Source organism: Copadichromis virginalis, linkage group LG8 (assembly GCF_057382275.1).
Source record: "Copadichromis virginalis isolate Kocher_CV1m ecotype Utaka linkage group LG8, C_Virginalis_male_GT1.1, whole genome shotgun sequence".
NCBI lineage: Eukaryota > Metazoa > Chordata > Actinopteri > Cichliformes > Cichlidae > Copadichromis > Copadichromis virginalis.
This window is the reverse complement of record NC_140625.1, coordinates 5914655-5935181: the sequence shown is the minus strand read 5'-3', so window position 1 is coordinate 5935181 and position 20527 is coordinate 5914655. Positions and strand designations below refer to the sequence as shown.

Below are 20527 nucleotides of genomic sequence, written 5' to 3'. Positions count from 1 at the left end.
ACTAAAAATCCATCATCAGCGTTATATGATAAAACACGCCTACCATGTTTTGGGTTCCTGCAACTGGTCTGTCCGGTTATTGTCTCCCCAGAAACACTTCCCTTGTGTTTTTTCCTATTTCCGTTGTCATGTTTCCTATTTTGTTTTGTGTGCTTTTGCAGGGTTTTTCTTATTGCTGGTGTTTCCTTAAGTTGCAGTCCGTTTGGCCTCTCAGGGCCACTGTAGTAAAGAGGACCAACTTCCTGAAAGTTTATGTCAGCATGGTGCCACACATGCATTCATTTATGCAGCACACTCACTATAACTGACAGAAATTTCACATGAATGTTTTTCACACCTTATGACACAAAGAAATTTAAAGCTAGTCTGGCCAGTGTTAAAATATACTGAAACTCTGAGAATTAGCACCTAAATCCGTTCCTCACAGTTTTGTTGAGCATTTTATCATTTTTCAGTTAAATTACTTTGGTTTTATGACTCTGGCATTTATATTTTTTTGATAATTAGTAAGACAAGAATTGGACTTCGAATAATATAATCAGATGAAACATATCTTTCAAATGAATATTTCTGTTGCTCTTTGTCTGCTGAATGAAGAAAACGGAATTTGCTAGCACTTTAGCCGTAATGCCTATAGATATAGTATAGATAGATAACATGCTTTAACTTAGTCTGTTACCACAAACTGGACAATTGAATTAATAAATGAAACTTTCTTTGTACTTTTAATTCAGCTTTTATATTTTTATGAATACTTTTTACTTTTTTATGAGTTCATAATTTGTTTCATTTATTATTGGCTTGTACCAGCATAAGAATGCGATGATACTCATAGATAACATAGACTGTGACATCACCCACTAGTTTTTGAAGCCCCGTTTAGAAGCATCAGTTTAGGCCTCTAAATGTTGAGAATGTAAAATTCTCGCAAATATTTTGTTAGTTGAAAATTACTGTGTCATTTCACAGGAGAATTTTGCATGGGTTTTTTGGTAGCTCAAAATGAACACAGATACTGAATATACAGTGAATAATACTGTTTTACCTCAGACACACAGCTAGACGCTGCTCTGGGTCAATCGGCTCTTTAAAATTTTTCCTCTGCCTCCATAGATGTGGTCCCAACTCTGCCAACAGGAGCCCCCCCCCCCCCCCCACCCCCCACTGACACGATGAAAATCTCCTTGCTGCTGAGCTGTTGTTTGGAAACAACCAACCAAGCTCATCATCGCTTGATGTCTCCCTATTTTTTTTTCATTGTGCAGGATGTTTTTGCAGAAATGCTATGGATGCAGTGTTTATACATATTCCATGACAAGTTTGCATCCAAAAATATTCAGAATTTCATGTTGTTTTTTTCACAAAACATAAATAATATGACAGTGTAATATAAATAGTATTAACCTATATATTTCCCATTGTTAGCATCTTGGTGTTTTGGTGGTGGAGGCGATGAGAGAAAGTTGAAAATGTCGGCCAAACAAGAAACACATTTGTTTATTTAAAAATCTCCTCCAGTCACTTTCTCATGTCCTGTTGTTCTTTACTGTGCAGTAATTGACAGGTGCCATGGTTACCTGGAGCCCTGTACACCGCCCCTCTAATTTTGCTCTCGCTTTCTCTCTCTCTTCTGCTCCCAGGTCTTTGTGTGATTGGGCTTTGAGAGCAGGTGTGATCGGGGGCTGCAGCAACTGCATCATCACACCTGTGTGTCATTGCCTCTGCCTAACTGGCTTTTGAGCTACTCGTTGTCAGGCTGTTCAGCTTGGCTTTGTGGTAATTTAGGGCTTGTAAGTCTAAATATTCAGAATTGTTGTTTTCCGGGTGATTCACACTCTCATCTCCCAGGAATCCCTGATTGTGCGTCCCTTCAGTTTGCTGCCTTTGTCAGAACCTCATCTCATGGATTTACTTCAGTTTGGACTTTGAACTATGTAATTCACCCTTCCAGCTTCATTGTCTCAAGGGAGCCAGAGACTGTGCTCCTCAGTTGACTCACTGAAACTGCAGGTATATTGACTTTCTTATTCAAACCAGAGTTTGTGAATTAAACCTTTGAACTGTCCTGTGACTATCATGACAACAGCAGTCACTGCTGACCACCACAACCACATCTAACACCTTCACATACACACCTAACCTCTGTTTTCAAATGTCTAGAAAAGAGTGTCCTGTTGCAATCTGTCGTAAATCCTTAACAGATCATTTAGCATGCATTTACACTATCAATATGTTTGTGTTTTATGGGTAAATGTATACATGGTTTGTATTTTACTGATTTCAATTCTGGATATGTAACCAGCAGTGTATTTCCTAAAACTAAAATAGAAAATTGGACTTACTAGAATGGGATTTATACAGTTATTTTATCCATTTTACTCCACTGCCTTTACTAGTAGATCGCTATCTCACAATCACTTTCTTGGTAAAAGACTCAAAGTGGCTCTCAGGTTTAGTGAAGCTCTCATAAATGGAACCAGAGCACAAACCATGGGAGAGGTTTCGACCATTAAGTGGGTTTGAAATGGCCACATTTGAACTCTCACATTACCTCTTCAACAGCCTCTTCTCTTCCTGCTGTCCAGCTATAAATGAGAATCCCTCCACACCAGTACCCTAAGGCCATACGTCTGCTGCTTGAGACCGCACACTGCTATTTAAATCTTTCAAATTGCACTGAAAATTCTGATGTATTTTTCCTCTAGTCTAAACCTAATCTCTACTGTCTGCAGGCACATAGTGTGCACATTCAGCCACAGCTCTGTATTGCCAAGCTTACAAAGCTGGAATAAAAGGATCTTACTGTTAGTTTGCATGTCATGATCATAAATAATGCAAAGCTTGGTGCACTATGTCATCCTGAAAGAATACACACATAGATAGATAGATAGATAGATAGATAGATAACTCGATATATATAGATATATCCCGATAGATGTATAAGTATTTTCTCTAAAATGGATTCTGTCACGTTCATATTACAGTAAAATTCTAAAGTAACATGTAACAAATACACAAATCTGAGGTTTTTCCTTGAAGTTGAAAATAGGTAAATATCCCATTCTGAGTCACTTTGCTGCCTGGGATATCTCTTGATTTCACCTTCCTTTTGTTAGATAATTTTGGTGATTATATTTGTATATGTGTGGTGTGAGATTACATACACACTCAAACGGCCTGTAAACGGCCGTTGAAGATCGTCCTAAGGCATCTCAATAGGATTTAAGTCCAGACTTCAACTAAGCCGCTCCAAAACCTTTTTGTTTGTTTGTTTGTTTGTTTTAGCTATTCAGAGGTGGACCTGCTGGTCTGTTTTCTATCATCGTCCTGCTGCATAACCCAAGTGCACTTGCTCTTCAGGACAGAAAGTGATGGCTGGAAAATTCTGCTTCAGGATTTTGTGGTAATAAACAGAATTCATGATCCCATCAGTTGCAGCAAGTTGTTCAGCAAAGTGCTGCAGACATCACACTACCTATTATTTTAAATGTCAATAATCATCTTATTTTTATTTTTTAAATATTTTTTATTTATTTTATTTTATTTTATTTATTTATTTATTTATTTTTTAACATGTTCAATGTATCATTTCTGGCATGTCAAGTGTACAGCACTTTGTGTTCAGCTGGGGGCTGATCTGAAAGTGCTTTATAAATAAATTGCTTGCTTGCTACCTCCACCGTGTTTGGTGCTCTTGGTCTCTTTTTCTGAAAGGCTGTAAAAGTTTTATGCCAGATGTAACAAGACTCAAACCTTCCAAAAGGTAACTTTTGTCTTATCAGTTCACAAAATATTTTTCCTAAAATCTTAGGGAAAATCATAGCCTCTTTCTTGTGGTTGTGTCATGATTACTGGCCTCAACTGAGACAAGTGGCATCTGCAGCTCTTTAGATGTTCTCCATAGTTCTTTTGTGACCTCGTGGATGAGTCATTCATGCGCTCTTGTAGTAATTTTAGTAGGCCGGCTGCTCCTGGGAAGGTTCACCACTGTTCCAAGTTTTCTCCAAGTTTGTGAATAATCACTCTTACTGTGGAGTAAACTGAAGTCTTTGTTGCGTAGCTGTTTCTTTAGATTGTGGCTTTTAGCCTGGTTCCCTTGTCAGACAGTAATCTCTCCTAGGTGTGGCTAGTGAAATTGAGCTTTCCAACAAATGTGGTTAATCACAGTTAATCTATGATTGGTCACAACTTTTTTTACTTCAGTCTGGCAGGTTTGGATAGCTTTTTTCCCTTAATAAATGAAATCAGATTTTTAAAACTGCATTTCTTCGTTTAAAATCAAAATGTTCTGAAACATGTAACTGCTTCTAAAATACAATTAACTAAGAGGTCACAAAAGAGCAACTGCTTTTTCACAGGACTGTACGTGCATGCGTACATACAGCTTTAATACATCATCAAGCGCCTTGAGGCAGCTGTTGTTGTAAATTGGTGCTATTAAATAAAATCAAATTGAACTGAACTGAAATGGAATTTATTTGTCAGTGAGAAAATTCAGAATGCAATTATTAGGTTATGAAATAAGAATTCATCATATGCAAGGTTTTTTGTGATCCATGTGATGTAATAACATTTTATCTCTCGTTTTGTTTAAGTTTTTTCTATCTGCTGTAAAAAGTCATGAGAAAGTTGTGGCTTAATTAGCTAATTGGTTAGTCAACTAATACTGTTACTACTTCCTTTCTGATTGTGAAATTAGCTTTTGTCAATTAAAAATAAATTACGCAAGGCGATTTATTCTTAATGATATACTGAGATGGGTTTTTAATGCACCAACCCTGGCTCTTTGCTCTCTAATTTGCTCGTCTGTGTTTGGCTTCTGTGGATGTTAGTTTACACTAGATCCCCATTAGTGTCAGAAATGCTAGGTGATGCCCAGTTACTGTTTGAGCTAGTTAGACAGAAGGGAGCAGTTGTGTCTTCTCTTTTTGTCACAAGTTAAGGTGGTATTTGCTTGTGCTTGTATGTGCATTGTGATTTTTTTCAGTGCATATGCGCATGAAATCCCAGTGAATGCTGGTACAACAGTGTGTGACCAGTTTACTCCTGTGTGATCAGTTTTCCTGGACAACAAAGTTAGTTCATTTATACTCTTCTGGGGCCTTATCTTCATTGGTTAGGGGAGGACTGGGTGGGAGAGGCAATCTGTCGGTGAGGATCCACAGGCGTGTTCAGCTGCTCTGTATCTATAGGGAGCACAGACAGATCCACCTCAGTCCCAGAGCTCTTCGTGAACAGATGAGAACTTGGTTTTACCCTCCATGAAATCTGTTATTAAAAAGTAATATAGTAGCTAATTGAAGAACTAGAGTGGAAGCATTTGCTGGATCTAAGGAACTCTAAGGATAACTGGTATAGGTGGGAGACCAGCTTTGAGCACAATTCTTTCAAATCATCCTTCCATCGTAACAAAATTTTCGGAGTTTCTTGGAAGGAGGTCAGGTTCAAATCCACTCTTTTTGATGCAGTGAAGCTGGAACAGCAGTGCAAAAAAGGAAGTACGGCGCTAAAGCAAGGATGAGTGAGAGGCCCGACAAGCCAAAGCGAAAGGCATGAGGTGGCAGGAAAGCCAAGAGACCAGACACCAATTGATTTCAATGTGAACACAGAGCCATGCCGGCTCCAATGCCAGCCTGGAACAAGAGGACCAAACTCCTGCTCACACTGCTCTTTATCATCTACAGCCATCAGGTAAACTGTACATACACACACATTTGAGGCTTTTCTGTGAAATTATAACCAGACAGAAAAGCAGTATTTATCACTGAGTGTGAGAGCTGCGTCACACTTAATGGAAACGTCTTCTATATTTGATTCAAACGATCATTTTGCAGCACAAAATAACAGTAACAATGACAGCTAACAGTTGTCTGTGGAGACATATATAATGCATTGTGTGATCCGTCGGGCTTTTATGTATTTTCTGCAGCGTTTACTTGCCTTTAGCAATGTGCTCAACCAACTTGCTATTCTTGAAAGGATAATCTAGATTTATTGTTGTTGAAAGAACTTAAAGCAAAGCTAACATCTGAGTCCTTGAAAGGTTTTGGGTTTTTTAGGGGGGTTGGAGCCTTTGTTTGAGTTTAAAGGAGGTTTAGGCCCACAGGAGACAAGAGAGAAGACAGTGAGACAGCTATTCCTTATATTCCTCTGGATGGGTTTTTGACAAGACAACCCTCAGAGAGTCAAAACGCTCTATCAGCTGGCTCACATGGGACATTCTGAGCGGCACAGGCGGTTGCCTAGTTCAGCTGTTGCTCTCATTTTGATGTGAAGCTTGGAAGTGTTCAACCAAGATAAGATAGGTGAGCTAGATATCATCTATAAAAGACGGGGTCTCAAATACAGGAAATGCTGACGTCTCACTAATGAAAGCAAATTAAGGGGGAATTATAATTCACTCTGTATATGTCACTGAGGCCGGAATAAATACACAGGTGTGTGTTTGCATTGCTGAAGGCATGGCACTAATGCAGTGAGCCAGGTTGATAAATTGCATGTATCAATTGAAGATTAAACTAAGATGAAAATGTTCCCTCAGTCACAGATGCTGCTCCTGATTAAATACTCCCACCAAGTGGATAAAAAAGGATACTGCAACAGTGCCTTCATCTGCAGGCTGCAGATACTGTGAAAGATTCAATCTTGCAATCATTAAATTAAATAGACAATTCAATTAAATGACTGTAGCTAACTGTAAATCGCTTTAATTTAATCAGCAATGAACGAATGAATAAATAAACTTTCATAATATTGAACAACTGATTAAATTTTCACTTAATTTGAAGCAAAATTAATTAGCAAAAACTTAAAATTAAACTGTGCTCCTTTCATAAACTCCTTCTGAATAACTTAATATGGTAAATATGCAATGATTACACAGGATACTAAGCATTCACTTAAATACATAAATGAATCATATGATGATGACGCCTCAGATCAGGAAACATTTTTCCAATCATCGGTTGTCGTTGCCTTCTCGTTGACTGGAGTGGTACACTGGGTGGTCTTCAGGTGTTGCAGCCGTTTTAAGGATCAATGCATTGTGTATGCTCTTTGGCATACAGTCCTGTCAGCTCAATGCACGCTAGCCATTCTCCTCTGGCATCAATAAGGCGTTTTTGCACAGAGAACTACTGCTTACTAAATATTTTCTTGAGATGATTATGCAGGAACGTCTCAGCAGATCAAAAGTTCTTTTCACCAACAACCATGGCACATTCAGAGTCCCTAATTTGCCTTTGTCCACGTTCTGATGCTGGGTTTGACCTTCAGCAGGTTCTGTTTTCCATGTCTACATGTTTAAAAGCATTGATGTGCTGCAGTGTAATCGACTGATTAGATATTTGTATTAACAAACTTGGCTCATCCCAGTGTCAGCTGAAAAACATATGCAATATATAGTACGTTACATGGTTGCTTGGAAATAGCCTCCAGGCTGGTCCATGCAGACCAGACAGTAGTTTCACCCCTCTGGTCTCCTAATGGGGTTTTTTGGTGGACAATTTATACTAAGTTTACTCATAGAAAACCCATGTAGACACCTCAAAACGATTGTTGGACCTGTAGGCACACACAGTCATGTTTGCTGGCACATTATTAATAATAAGAAAATGCCACTAACAAAACACGATTGTTGTAAAGGACATGAAAACAAAGAAAATGTTTGTGTCACAGAAGGTGTTTCAAACCTCATTAAAATGAAGATTAAACTGAATCTTATTGATGCACTTTTATACATGTTATCCCTGTTGGCCTTCCTGAGCTTGGTTAGAGGTTCTTTTTTAAAATGCTGCACTTAAAAATATTTAAAACCTCCGAAATTGAACTACAACAATCTGAAGAAACAACACCATAACTTCATGTTCTAGACATCTACATTTGGTATTGTGTTGAACTAATATCTTAAGTTTAAAACTCATCTTTACTTTCATGTAACACAAGTGTGTGCCATAAGATGGTGCAGTTAGTCAGTTAGAGAAGTCATTAGGAAAACATCCTTATGTGTAAGCGTGCCTTGGTAAAAGAAAAAGACAGCGTCTCACATCTGGGCACACCCATAATTAAACAATTTTAGTAAATGGCCTGTATTTGTATAGCGCTTTACACATCCATTCACACACACACACACACTGGTGATGGCAGCTACATTGTAGCCACAGCCGCCCTGGGGAGCACTGACAGAGGCGAGGCTGCCGGACACTGGCTGTCACCGGGCCCTCTGACCACCACCAGTAGGCAGTGTCTTGCCCAAGGACACAATGACCGAGACTGTCCAAGCCGGGGCTCGAACCGGCAACCTTCCGATTACAAGGCGAACTCCCAACTCTTGAGTCACAAATCGCCCCTAACTGAAAGTTACTTTTAAAATGATGGGTTGTCTTTTCTTCTCGTGATTAACTATATTCCAAAATGTTATTCACACAACCTGTCTGTTAGACTTTTAATTAAATTTTAACTGTTATTTTTTAATTTTTGTTGTAGTGGGCAAATTTGAGAGAGTTTGGAGTCCATGAATTTCATTACCAATAAAGATGTTCCCCTGATAAAAACCAATAAGTCAAATGATCAGCGTTTTGTACGATGTACTGTTTGTGGTCTTTTATATAAGCATCTTAAACAATTCTTTCCCAGATATCATCCTGAGCGAAAACATATCAAATAACAGTTTTTCTCTCACTTCTTTCTCCATCTGAATGGAAGGTAACAGGTTCACTGCTTGAAAGTCTGATTGCTAAGCGGAATGAATACTCGAAGAACTGCAATAAAACTCTGGTAGCGAGTGCACTCTCAATAACTGGTAAGCCTTCTGCAAGCCTTCATATTTGTCATTTTTTATTACCTTTACAAAATCCTCAAGCATTATTTTTATTGCAGGAAACTACTGCAAAGGAGCGTTTGACATGTTTGTGTGTTGGCCCCACTCTTCTCCTGGAAATGTGTCCGTCCCCTGTCCGTCTTTCTTACCGTGGATCAGTGACGGTAATGTTGTTTTATCCGAAACAAATCACATAGGAGTGCACAAATTTTTAAAAACTGTATTATGCATACTTTGTTCATTAGTCACAAGAATGCAGCAAAAAGCATACGAATGTTACAGTGCATTTAAATGTCAAAATCAAAACAGCTAATTACACAGTCACACTTTAAACGTGAAAAAGAAGAAACATAGTCACAGTATTATTGCCTAATGGTCATAATAAACTCTTGGAACTCTGTCCTGAGCTGTAACCCACTGTTACACAATTTAAAATGCTTCTTCTCTTAAATATACACTGAAATAACATTTTTCATGTTTTTGCCAATAGTTGTAGGTTAATAAAGAATTCTTGTATTCTTTATTAACCATGGAAAAAAGCACAGGTTGCATTTAGGGCTGTCATAATGCCACAATTTCACTTCACAATGATCGGAGTAAATTTGTCGTTATTTTATGTTTGTGTGTATGTGTGTGTTTAAAGTGCATGTATTTTTTTTGTGCAATCTCAAGTCAGTTTTATTCAAGTTGAATTTTCCATGGAATTATTTTCTCGATAGTAAGACAGGAGGAACTATACATGCAGAAGTAATTCAAAATCACCCAGCTTCAAATAACCATTGTTATAACTCAGCACGATTCAATTTTGATATAATTTCATGCTAAATTGTTGAACTGTAAGTGACACAGTCCCTTAGGGGAAAATAAATGTTAGCATAGACTGCTACCCCTCTAATTTTGGACATCAGATGACATTTTTCCAGTATGTCCCTCATATTTAGAAACTTTATGAAAGACTGAATATAAAGATGTGCCCTGAAGTACTTTAACATTTCACATTTCTTAAATCTACCACCAGAAAATGATACAGAATATATCACAATGAAGTTTGAATTCTTGACCTCTTCTTCCAAGGAGAAGAACTGCCTACCCAGAATAAATACAAAACAATAAACGTAAAGTAATTATCTCCCCTCCAAGTCAGCCTTTTTTCTCACTGAGCTGTCAGAGGAAATAATGCCCATCCATGTTTCTTCCATTTACCTCCAGACAATTCTAGGAGCGCACATAGAGAATGCTTGGAAAATGGGAGATGGCGACAAATGGAGAACTCCTCCGAGCCCTGGAGGGATGTCTCAGAGTGTGAGGAGCACCATTACTTTAAAGACAAGGTGAGGGAAAGGGTGTGTATTACATAGTTTCCCTTTAGGTTTTAACGCTGAAAGCGAGGTCTCTATTTTGCAATTTGTTTCTTTCTCTAGGCGTAAAAGTTCTAGAAAGACTATAAGGGATTATTTTCTTGATTGTCCTTAATCAGAATTTTTGTGCTAAAGAAGTGTAGCATTGCCTCCGTCAGTTTTATTGTGTAATTATATCTTTTTCCAGGAGGATGAAATGCTGCGCCATACAGCCCTCAGGCTCATCTCTGTCATTGGCTACTCCTTGTCTTTGGTGTCTCTCATATTAGCCACTCTGCTAATGGGCATGCTAAGGTTTGAAACAATTTTTTAATGTTCAGAAAAATAAAGTTTATAAAGATTTATGACAACTTTGGTATTAACTTTGAACCTTTGGTCATCAGATCTTGTGTATGATTACATGATAACATTTTTTACTAGATCATTATAGAGTCGAGCTGCCAACTGTAGACCGTAGTTCACATGTATAGAGCTGCCATATTTAGTAAACCTGGCATGCTTGCTTTATGTAAAGGAAACAAAAGCTGGAAGTTTTTTAACAGATCTCCACAGACTTCAGTTGCAATATGGATGCTACATTTTGGCACTACATTTGGATGGTAACTGAAGATATCCTTTAGGCCTAAAAACATCTACAACATTCTGCTTCCACTCGGCAGGATACAGCTTCTATAATTCTGTTATACCACTAGCAAAATATAGGATGGACTTATTAACTTCAACTGCATTGATTTTATGCAGAGGATTACAGGACTTGACAGTTACCCACTAGGAAGAGATATTTACAAGCCTGTGGAGACAAGTTATCATTTTTAATTACATTAAAAGCCACAAACATTTCCATGTACCTGTGAGAACCAAGAGCATTTTTCATTTCCACTTATGTTATGTCATGTGCCCTCAGTAATGCTTTTACAGTTGCACAAGAAGGATCAATGGCTTTTTCAAATTGCTTCTGTATCTTCTTACCAGGAAGCTCCACTGTACCAGGAACTACATCCATATGAATCTGTTTGTGTCATTCATCCTGAGAGCTGCAGCTATCCTTTCTAAGGAGATCATAATGCACATCATGTATTCCAACCTACCAAAGGACGACCCTGGATGGAACACCTACTCGAGCTCTCCGGTACACTAACCATGGTGTTTTTTCTAAAGACTGTTAATAATGTCTTCTTATTTGTTTCTGGTTTTCAGTGGATACAGTTCTGAGACTAATCTACCTAAAACTTACACTTTAACAGATAGTGATAATGTGCAGATTGTCCAAGGTGTGCATGGAGTACTTTGTGGCCTGTAACTACTTCTGGCTTTTGGTGGAGGCCATTTTCCTTCATACGCTGCTCTTCACTGCTGTGCTGACCAAGAGGTGTCTGCTGAAGAAATACATGCTGCTAGGATGGGGTGAGTCAGACATGAACTATTTGTGTGTATGCTTTTATATTAGGAAGTAACCTGAGCCCAAAGCTCACTTTTGTCCAGATAAGTCAAGGACGTGGCCATATTAACATGTTCACACAAGAATGAACAAACAAATGAACATGGTAGCATGGAGAGAGGTTAGCCAACTATGGCTCGTGGATCTGAGAGCAGACCACAGCAACCTCCCTGAACAGGGTCCATAAACCATCACAGTGACAGACATCCAAGAAAGGTTTGCCAGTATGAAGAGTTGGACAGCACCAGGCCCTGACATGGGTCACACTTATGGCTGAAGAAGCTGACTGGGGTTACATGAAGGGACCGATGGAATCTTCGATACCAAACATCCACATTGACGGCGAAATAATGTAGCTCAGTGCTCCAACTTTCGGAAGAAGGGAATGCTCTCATAGCTAGAGATTGATGAGGTACAACACACATGCTACAGCAAGGGGGAGCCAGGATGGCAGGTCAGGGGAGAGATAGCATCACCCCCACCCGAGATTGGGTACCAAGCCCAAAGTGTGAATGAAGAAGGATTGTTGAGTATGAGAGGAACTGACCTGAAAGACAGAATCATGGCAAAGCTTGAAACGTGGATCCTCCAAGACTACGTGAAGTACCCTCAGAAGACCTACTAGATGATGTGAATGCAGCACGATGGACAACTAACAAGCTGATCTACACTACGGCAGCAGTGATCAGTGAGATGCTTGGCTACAAGTTGAACAGCCACAAGGAGCAATACCCTCCATGGAGAATGCGACTAGAGGCTAAGATCAAGGTAGCACGGGGGGAGATTAGCCAACTATGGCTCGTGGATCTGAGACAAGACCACATCAACCTCCCAGAACAGGGTCCAGTAACCATTACAGTCACAGATATCCAAGAAAGGGTTGCCAGCATAAAGAACTGGATCAAGGCAGTATATGGTTGAATTAAATGTTAAGTTAGGTATTTCATCATGTTAACTCCACAATGGTGCAGTGGTTAACTAAGGTTCTGGGTTTGAGTCTGCTTGCTCTCTGTGGAGTTAGCATGTTGTCTCTGTGGTTGCATCGGTTCTCTCCATGTGGGTAAAAACTGAATGGGTTTCATCTGTTAGCAGGATTATTTGTCCAAGTCAGAAACATTTCCCGTGGCAGTGAAGGTTTCATGCACTTGTAGTGCTTCAAAACTGTGAGCGATAGCGTCTTCTTGTGTAGTTTGATTCATGTGCACTTAAGTGTGATCTGTTAATCTGAAATGCTCCAGTTTCAACTACCATCTCATGTCATTGGTGTTTCAGGAACTCCGGCCTTGTTTGTGACACCATGGACAGTGGTCAAGATTTTATATGAAAACACAGAGTAAGTCTCTCAATACATGTTTTATATTAAAATAATCAGTTTAACAGACTGCTGCTTGACTCGTAAACCCTTTATTCCTTAGATGCTGGTCCATTATTAACAGAGGGTTCTGGTGGATCATAAAGGGCCCGATCACTTTATCAGTGTTAGTAAGTCAAGTTTCTCAACAACCTCTACACACTTTTCAAAGAACCATAGCACAGTCACATTGGTTACAGATATGTCATGTGGCTCCAGTGGTGCTTAATTAATTAGTTACTTTCCCCCTAATTTTCTCCATGTAATGGTTTATGCCTCGTGTTGGCATGTGATATGATGCTACTATAGTCACAAGTATGAATGATATTAGCCATCTTCTTACTTTGAAGCATTTCCAACACACTTTTAGTCTTTTTTAATGTGCATTTCATTTAAACCTGCTTTTGTTGTATATTGCAGGTTATTTTCTTTATCTTCATTAAGATTCTGATGTTGCTGCTGTCCAAGCTGAAAGCAGATCAGGTGAAATTTACCGACTACAGATACAGGTATTTAAGATTTTACTGCTTCCCTGTCTAAATGTCAGGAAACAAGCTTGACCTTGAGAACTGTTTCCAAAGTCTTATTCTTAAACTGGTACAGCAGACTCCTGGCTTACCATTTAAATGTTAATCACTCACCATGTGCAGCACAAATTCAAATGTCACCCCCACAGCTCTGACCATAAATGTCACACCACGAGGGAAAATCATGCATATAAATGTACGCACAGGTTATATAATGTTTCTTATTCCCTTAGATTTAAAAAGAGCAAAGGATAACTCCACTCTAAAAATGCTCATACTCATTCTCAATGATAAATGTATTTGTTTATGGACTTTAGCTTGGCCAGAGCAACACTGGTGCTGATTCCTCTGCTTGGAATCCATGAAGTAGTCTTCACTGTGCTGATAGACGAGTGTGTAGATGGAAGCAGTCGCTATGCTCGGAACTTTGTCAACCTCACCCTCAGCTCATTCCAGGTAACACCACTAATACAAATTATCCACCTGATGAGAATTTTATTTTGTTCTAAAACTGCATTATAACTGCTATTTGTTGCGTACAATCTTTTTTAGGGGTTCTTGGTAGCTGTTCTGTACTGCTTTGCTAATGGAGAGGTATGTTTTTCTTTTGTCAGTTACAATAAATGCAGTTTTGATATCAGGAAAATTGTATAGTAAGAACTGAAAACTTAACAAAAAAATAAATTTAAAATGCACAAGTTCTTGCTTTGTTGCCTGAAAGCTTTAAAGCTTCTTTCTTCAGTTTCTGCAGTTTAGCAGACCACATACCTGCTTGTACTTCATAATATAACCCCAGCTTGTAGTAGGCTACATTAGCCTCTATGGTCTGAGGTTCTCTGAGCTTCTATAGTGACATATCACTGAACAAGGTAAAGACTGACAAGATAGTATCCTCATTAAAAAAAATCACGAGGCGCACAACTAATCAAAATAACACCAAAGTGGAGCGTGCAAGAACAATTGTTCACAAGGGAAAGTGGTGACCATAAACCGTGAACTACCACAGCCCCCTCGCCCCAACTAATAACACTTGAAACCAACAAATGAGATAATTGGCCGGTCAGAGGAGTGTAACGGATGCATATAAGAAATACATGGGCCATTTTTAAATTATACTAAATGTCTGTGAAGGTTCTCAGTCATCCAGGTCATCGTAGTCTAAGGTGCTTGGAAAAAAAGTGTCTGGACTTCTTTAAGTTTCTTGAAGACATTTCATCCGAGAAGCTTCTTTAGTTCTAAGAGCAACAGTCCCACAGTTTAAGCCCTATGAGAGTGTCCCCCAACAGGGTCATGGACCCCCTATTGATCCTCTACCTAATCACACAAGGTGTGAAAACAGATGTGGGTCACAATCAGCCGAGGTTTCGGGTGAACCCATTGTGAAACCTAGCCCCACCCTATCATGTGATTTATTGAGGTCAAATGGCCCAAGACACACAAAGATTTGTAGCCCAACTTTGGTTAGAGGTTTCTAAAAAATCTTGTGAATGTGACAGCTCAAGAATTAAGTCGCCTAAGATTTTCAACTTGATGCTATTGGTGCATCTAATAAAAAATGTTGGACAAGATTAAATTGCAGTGACATTGATCTCAAGGCCAGAAATCAGAGGTTACGTTTTCTGAAAATCTTGTGATTTTAAAAAAACTTGCGTACAAGGCAGTCAGTAACTTGCAGCAACTCCAAAAAGTATAAATCCGAAGCTACGTGCCATTATGTACATGTATGTAAATATATGCCTAATGGACTGCTATAACTGGGAACCTTTATCTTTAGGTACAAGCTGAACTAAAAAAGCGCTGGCAGCTCTTCTTGTTCACCAACCACTTCAAGGTCAGGACCTGTTTTCGGGGAATGCCCCTGAAGCACCTGTGGAAATGTACTCGAGGACATCATCCGCGGTGCTCTCGGCAAAGTGACTCCTATGACGAGGGCGGCATTTCAACAATGCACCCCCACCTGCTCCAGGTGGCTGTGCACGGCAGAGGCAGAGTACTCGGAAAAGGAGAAGTTAAGGGTCAAGCGCTGAATGGCTATGATGTGACAGGACTTGAGTTCCTCACCAGGAAGAGTCTATCCAGTAGCGATGGTGAGATGACGCTTGGGGAAACCATGGAAGAGATTCTGGAAGAGAGTGAATTCTGATATACATACGTTTTCAAGATTGGATCACCAACCAGAAAACTTGTTTGTTTCAGAGCAGTGGTCCAAATCCTCAGTCCCCAGGCCTTCGCTGACTAAGGGGACACCAAGGTAGACATAACTGCACAATGGGCAGGAAGTTTAAATGTATGGAGAAGAGGTTAACAGACACCCTGTGAGAAAACGTTTGCATTGAGATTGTAATTCGAGCATTCTTCGAAATAAAATAGATTTTTTTTTCATTCAGGGTGAATTTTACAAACTTGCAGTATAGAACGTGTTTACTCTAAATTCACCAGAAGACAATTTATCCTGCTGCATTCCCAGCCACTAAGATACACAAGCTTCATCCATGGCTATAAATCCATTAATCAGATTCTTATGTACTTACAGTATTCAGTGAATTCCACACAATTGCAGGCACGTAATGTTCACCTTTGATATTAGTACTCGCACAGTTAAAGTTATCCTATACACAAACAGCAGTGTTAAGCATTTCTCTGTTTTATTTACACAATATAATATGTCAGGCCAGTTATAAATATCCATATGATACATTTGGATTGAATTGTGTGTATAAATACAATGTATTTGTTGTTTTAATGTGAATATGTGCAGAATGTTTTGCAGGCTTTTCATGTTTTCTATTCTTGTGAAGCTCAAAATGTATCAAAGGTGATGTACAGGTACAGTAAAACTATAAGATGATTTGTACATGTAGTGTCACAAAATATGATACTGATCATATATAGAAATAAAACGGCAGTTAAAGTGTAGTTGTGTGCTTCTTCTCTCACTATCTGGGCCTGAGACACTGCGGTTACATTTTCCAAACAGATTCAGTTACACTGAAATGGAATTTCATGCATGTGCTTGAAGAGTCATGTGAAGTGACACAGAGAGTGCACAGTCTCATAGTTTCATTTATTGATTTATGTTCATGGACACAAATTTTCCTTTTTCCCGTGTACACTTACATGGTAAAGGGCTGCCATGGAGACTAAAGTCAGTTTGTGAGATATAAACAAAATTATTTTTATCATGTTCACAGACATGAACTGTAGTGCTTCAAGTCTGAAAGAGCCGCACAGTCCACCCCAGGAGTCGGGAGGAGCGGTAGCAGCTTGAATCACACACAGGACCACACTTGGGGTTCTTATACTTGAACTTTATTTAGATTGGAATGAAGTGGTGACTGAAAGTAACTACATAATATGACATCAAAGCAAAGTAACCATAGAAGGATTCAAAACAACAACAAAGAAGTTAAAATTGACAAAAATGATTTTATGACGGGAGTATTCACGGTGTGCTGCATTCACAAGTCACTGAATTCATATAAGCTACAAACTCACAGCTGACACTTGTTCCTGTGTGACGTTCCTCAAATAAGTCAGAACTGACCTGGCCTTGGCTTTTGTGTTCTGATGTGGTAAGGCACTGATAAAACACACATTCCCAGACACAAACCCAGAGAATAGGTTGATCAGTGTGTTTGAATACCTACTGTATATGTAACAGGTTTGGATTTTTCCCCCTAAATAATAAATACCTTCATTTAGAAACTGCATATTGTGTTTACTTGTGTTATCTTTGTCTAATATTCAAATTTGTTTAATGGTCTCAAACATTTAAGTGTGACCAACATGCAAAAAAAGAGAGGGAAAGCAGCAAATACTTTGTCAGTGTTTGTACAGTAACATGTAGCTTGGCATTAGTGTCTGTGGCCACTCATTGTGAGAACGAAAATTCCCAGCCTACTGTCAGAATTACCCTTTTCCAACACTGTTACTTGCACTACTACCATTACTTGACCAACACCTAGTTTTAACCATAAAGATGTTATTTTGGCTCTTGTCTATTATATTTCTCCCTTCCTTTCTTTTATGTGCCTTTTTTCACTCTTATGTGTATCCATTCAGTCTGAGCCCAGATTTAGGCCTCTTACCACCAATAAATGTTGCTGACAGCCAACATAAGTGGCATTTCTTTTAGTAGTTCTAGCTGTTAATTACATCGCCCTCAGCACAAAATCCAATTTGCACCAAATTTCATACAGTTCTACTCCAACAGTTATAAAACAGCCAGCACTCAGCATCGGTTCAGCACCATCTACGTTTAAGTGGTTTCAGATCGTTCCTTCCAGCTATAATTTCCATCTGATTTTAATCATAAAGAATGACGGTGCTACACCTGATTTACACCTACTTTCCTATAAATCTTGACACACCTTCACTTTGCCTGTAGCATCGCCCTCCATGGTGCAACCATTTTCATCAGAGGTTTATCATTCCATAAACTAGCATTACAAACATGTCTGCAGAAATAGCTTTCTGTTCATTCACAAGCGTTCCTGTGGGCTGAGAACATAAAAAGCAACAACAAAAAAACATTAACAACAGAGAAGGCCCAGCAAGAGCCATGGTATACATACAGGTTACCCAAAATAGTTAAAGCCGGAAAAGTCGTCATGAACTGGGCATAGCAAAGTGACAACTTTGCTATAGGAAGAGGAATCTTGCAGATTTTGTCAACCTGCGATTAGTCTGACACCAATGACTGACAGTTTGTTCATCTAAATACACCCCAGTACATTTGGGCACAGTTCAGTGCATAAGTCTTGCACCATGGCTAAATCAATAGCCCTGGATGCATAACGCCCCCAACGAAAAAAATTCCCTTCCCTCTGGTAAAGTCTGTGTAGGTTTGACTAGATGGTTTTGGATACCCTGGAAATGCTCTCTAGGCTTCTGGTACAGGTTCATGTGCTTGTAAAATTGCACTCTTCAAGTTTTTGTAAATTAGACCTTGGGAAACAGGGGAAAGCAAGCCCCCTGAGCCTTACTTGCTAACTGTAACTGCAACATTAGTAGCAGTTTAGTAGCTTTACGCTCAAACCTAGCAAAGTAAATATCAACATCTGCCTCAGAAAATACAAGAGTCACATTGCTATTTTTAATGAAGTTAAATGGTTATAAACACCCTGGTGCACCAGGAATCATAGCATCAGAGGCTTTAACCACTTAAGTGCCAACTTTCTCCCTCTTGTCTTTCTGAAGACATGCTAAACACACTCTCAGTCTAGCATCCACCCAGGCAGCTAAGATAGAGCTTTTACCCTCTGATGCTCATTAGCAAACACAATGACTGGTTAGTGGCATTAAATGACTGGAGAATCCTACAGGTGGCAGTAATGCATCGTTCTGGATGTTAGCTGCTGTTAAGCATCAAAGAAGAAGAACTGCATGCTAAGCTACAAGCACAAAATCAGATTGTTATATGCACACAAATTAAAATGCAACAACACCTTTCCACAGACCTACCTGTCTTCCGGAGCAGGCTTGAGACATCTTTATAGACAATTTCAGCTTGTTGAGAATAGATTCCTTAATATACATCAGAGTTAAAGAGAATATAGTTTGGGATTGCTTTTAATATTACAATATGGCGGTTAATGGGTATACAAAATAGAAAATAGGCCTGGAATGGGAACAAAGAACTGGGGTACAGGGCAGAAGGACGATCAACCCCCACCCCCAGGGCAGGAAGCAAGAGTTACTGAGGGTGAGGGGCAGACCATTGCCAATGGACACTACCTTAAAAGGAGATGGGGGTCAGCACCCCTGGCCACTGTACCTGTGTATTTTCATTGTGGGGGTGTTTACTGTAGGAGTAGGTGACCAGAGGTTATACCTGCAACTGCTGTGTGGAATTCTTTAGATCAGCCTTTAGAATAGGACTGCCGTGTGCTGATCTCCAGATGCATCTGTAAGGAAAATGGGTCATAAAAGGATTGTGTAAAACATGGAAACATCTCTGCGTGATTTCTACCAAGACAAAAAGAATTGGAGAGAGAGACCGGCGTTGTCCCTTTTCACAAGCTTTACATCATGTTCATTTTTTTCGTCTTGTGAAGGTTTGCCAGTTTAATGATTAGTCAGGGGTAACTATTAAATATATACGTTATTGTTACAGGAAAAATGATTCTATGTTTCTTTACCTTCTTTTAAATGTACAAAGATGCCTTTTGTCTGCCCTCTGCCTATGGTTAGATTAGTTTAGAATTATCTTTTTAGACTTTCCCAGCAAACACATCTTGTTTCTGGGACATATTGTTTTAGATTGTTTTATCTTCCCTAGCTCTCTGCTGACGAGACTAGCGCCATATATGGAGTTGTTTTATTTTATCTGTTTATTATTTGTTATCCTGTTCTCACTGTCTCTGTGCTCTGTGCCTATAAAAATTACCAAGCCACTGTGCATGGTGTGAGTTGTTCTTAGCAGCTCACCCGTGTACACGTTTGATAAAGAAAGTAACTTTGTCTCATTGTGTCTTTATTTCTCCTGGGTTTTTTACAGAGTTTTCCCCCAACATTTCTTGGTCCTTCGGAGCCGGAGCGCCTCCATCGTGTCCCATCTCCGTGACCAGTCCACGTTGTTCGTCTGTCGACAGCCCACACACTAGGTGTGTGGTCAAAGACCAAGGGCGTTAAATTCGAGTCTTGGCCAACGTTCTAGAAAGCGACCCACGGTGGTGGGGCCCGATCGAGGTGGACCAGACCCGGCGACACCGACCAGGTAGATACAGACACACTGACACAATCTTGCGTAAAAGCGTATTTTAAATTCAGGGAATTTAAAATAGCGAAAGTAGCTCGTCGCGACTGGAAGCTCCCCACCTCTGTGGGTTTAAAGTAGCTCGTCGGCTGGTAGCTTGGAGCTCGTCGACTGGAAGCTCCCCACTTCTGTGGGTTAGGTTTGGAGCTCTGGGTAGCTCCCCCAGCTGGGTCTAGACAGGGTCTAGGGAATAAGTAGCTCGTCTACAGAAAGACTGGCAGCTCCCCTTATGATAAGGGTTCCGATCGCGCGAATAGGTGTGAATGTGAGTGTGTGTA

The 20527-nt window shown here is 39.5% G+C and overlaps 1 protein-coding gene across 1 annotated transcript; it reads left to right on the top strand.

Moving 5' to 3' along the window:
* Nucleotides 1-5613: 5613 nt before the first annotated feature.
* On the top strand, nucleotides 5614-16390 carry glp2r (glucagon-like peptide 2 receptor). The gene is made up of 13 exons (XM_085467297.1): nucleotides 5614-5691; nucleotides 8704-8800; nucleotides 8878-8982; nucleotides 10028-10149; nucleotides 10364-10470; nucleotides 11149-11305; nucleotides 11421-11580; nucleotides 12887-12947; nucleotides 13030-13096; nucleotides 13386-13474; nucleotides 13810-13948; nucleotides 14045-14086; nucleotides 15267-16390. Exons 1-13 carry the CDS (start codon nucleotides 5614-5616, stop codon nucleotides 15633-15635), a joined length of 1593 nt encoding a protein of 530 aa, XP_085323423.1. The 3' UTR covers nucleotides 15636-16390.
* Nucleotides 16391-20527: the final 4137 nt, after the last annotated feature.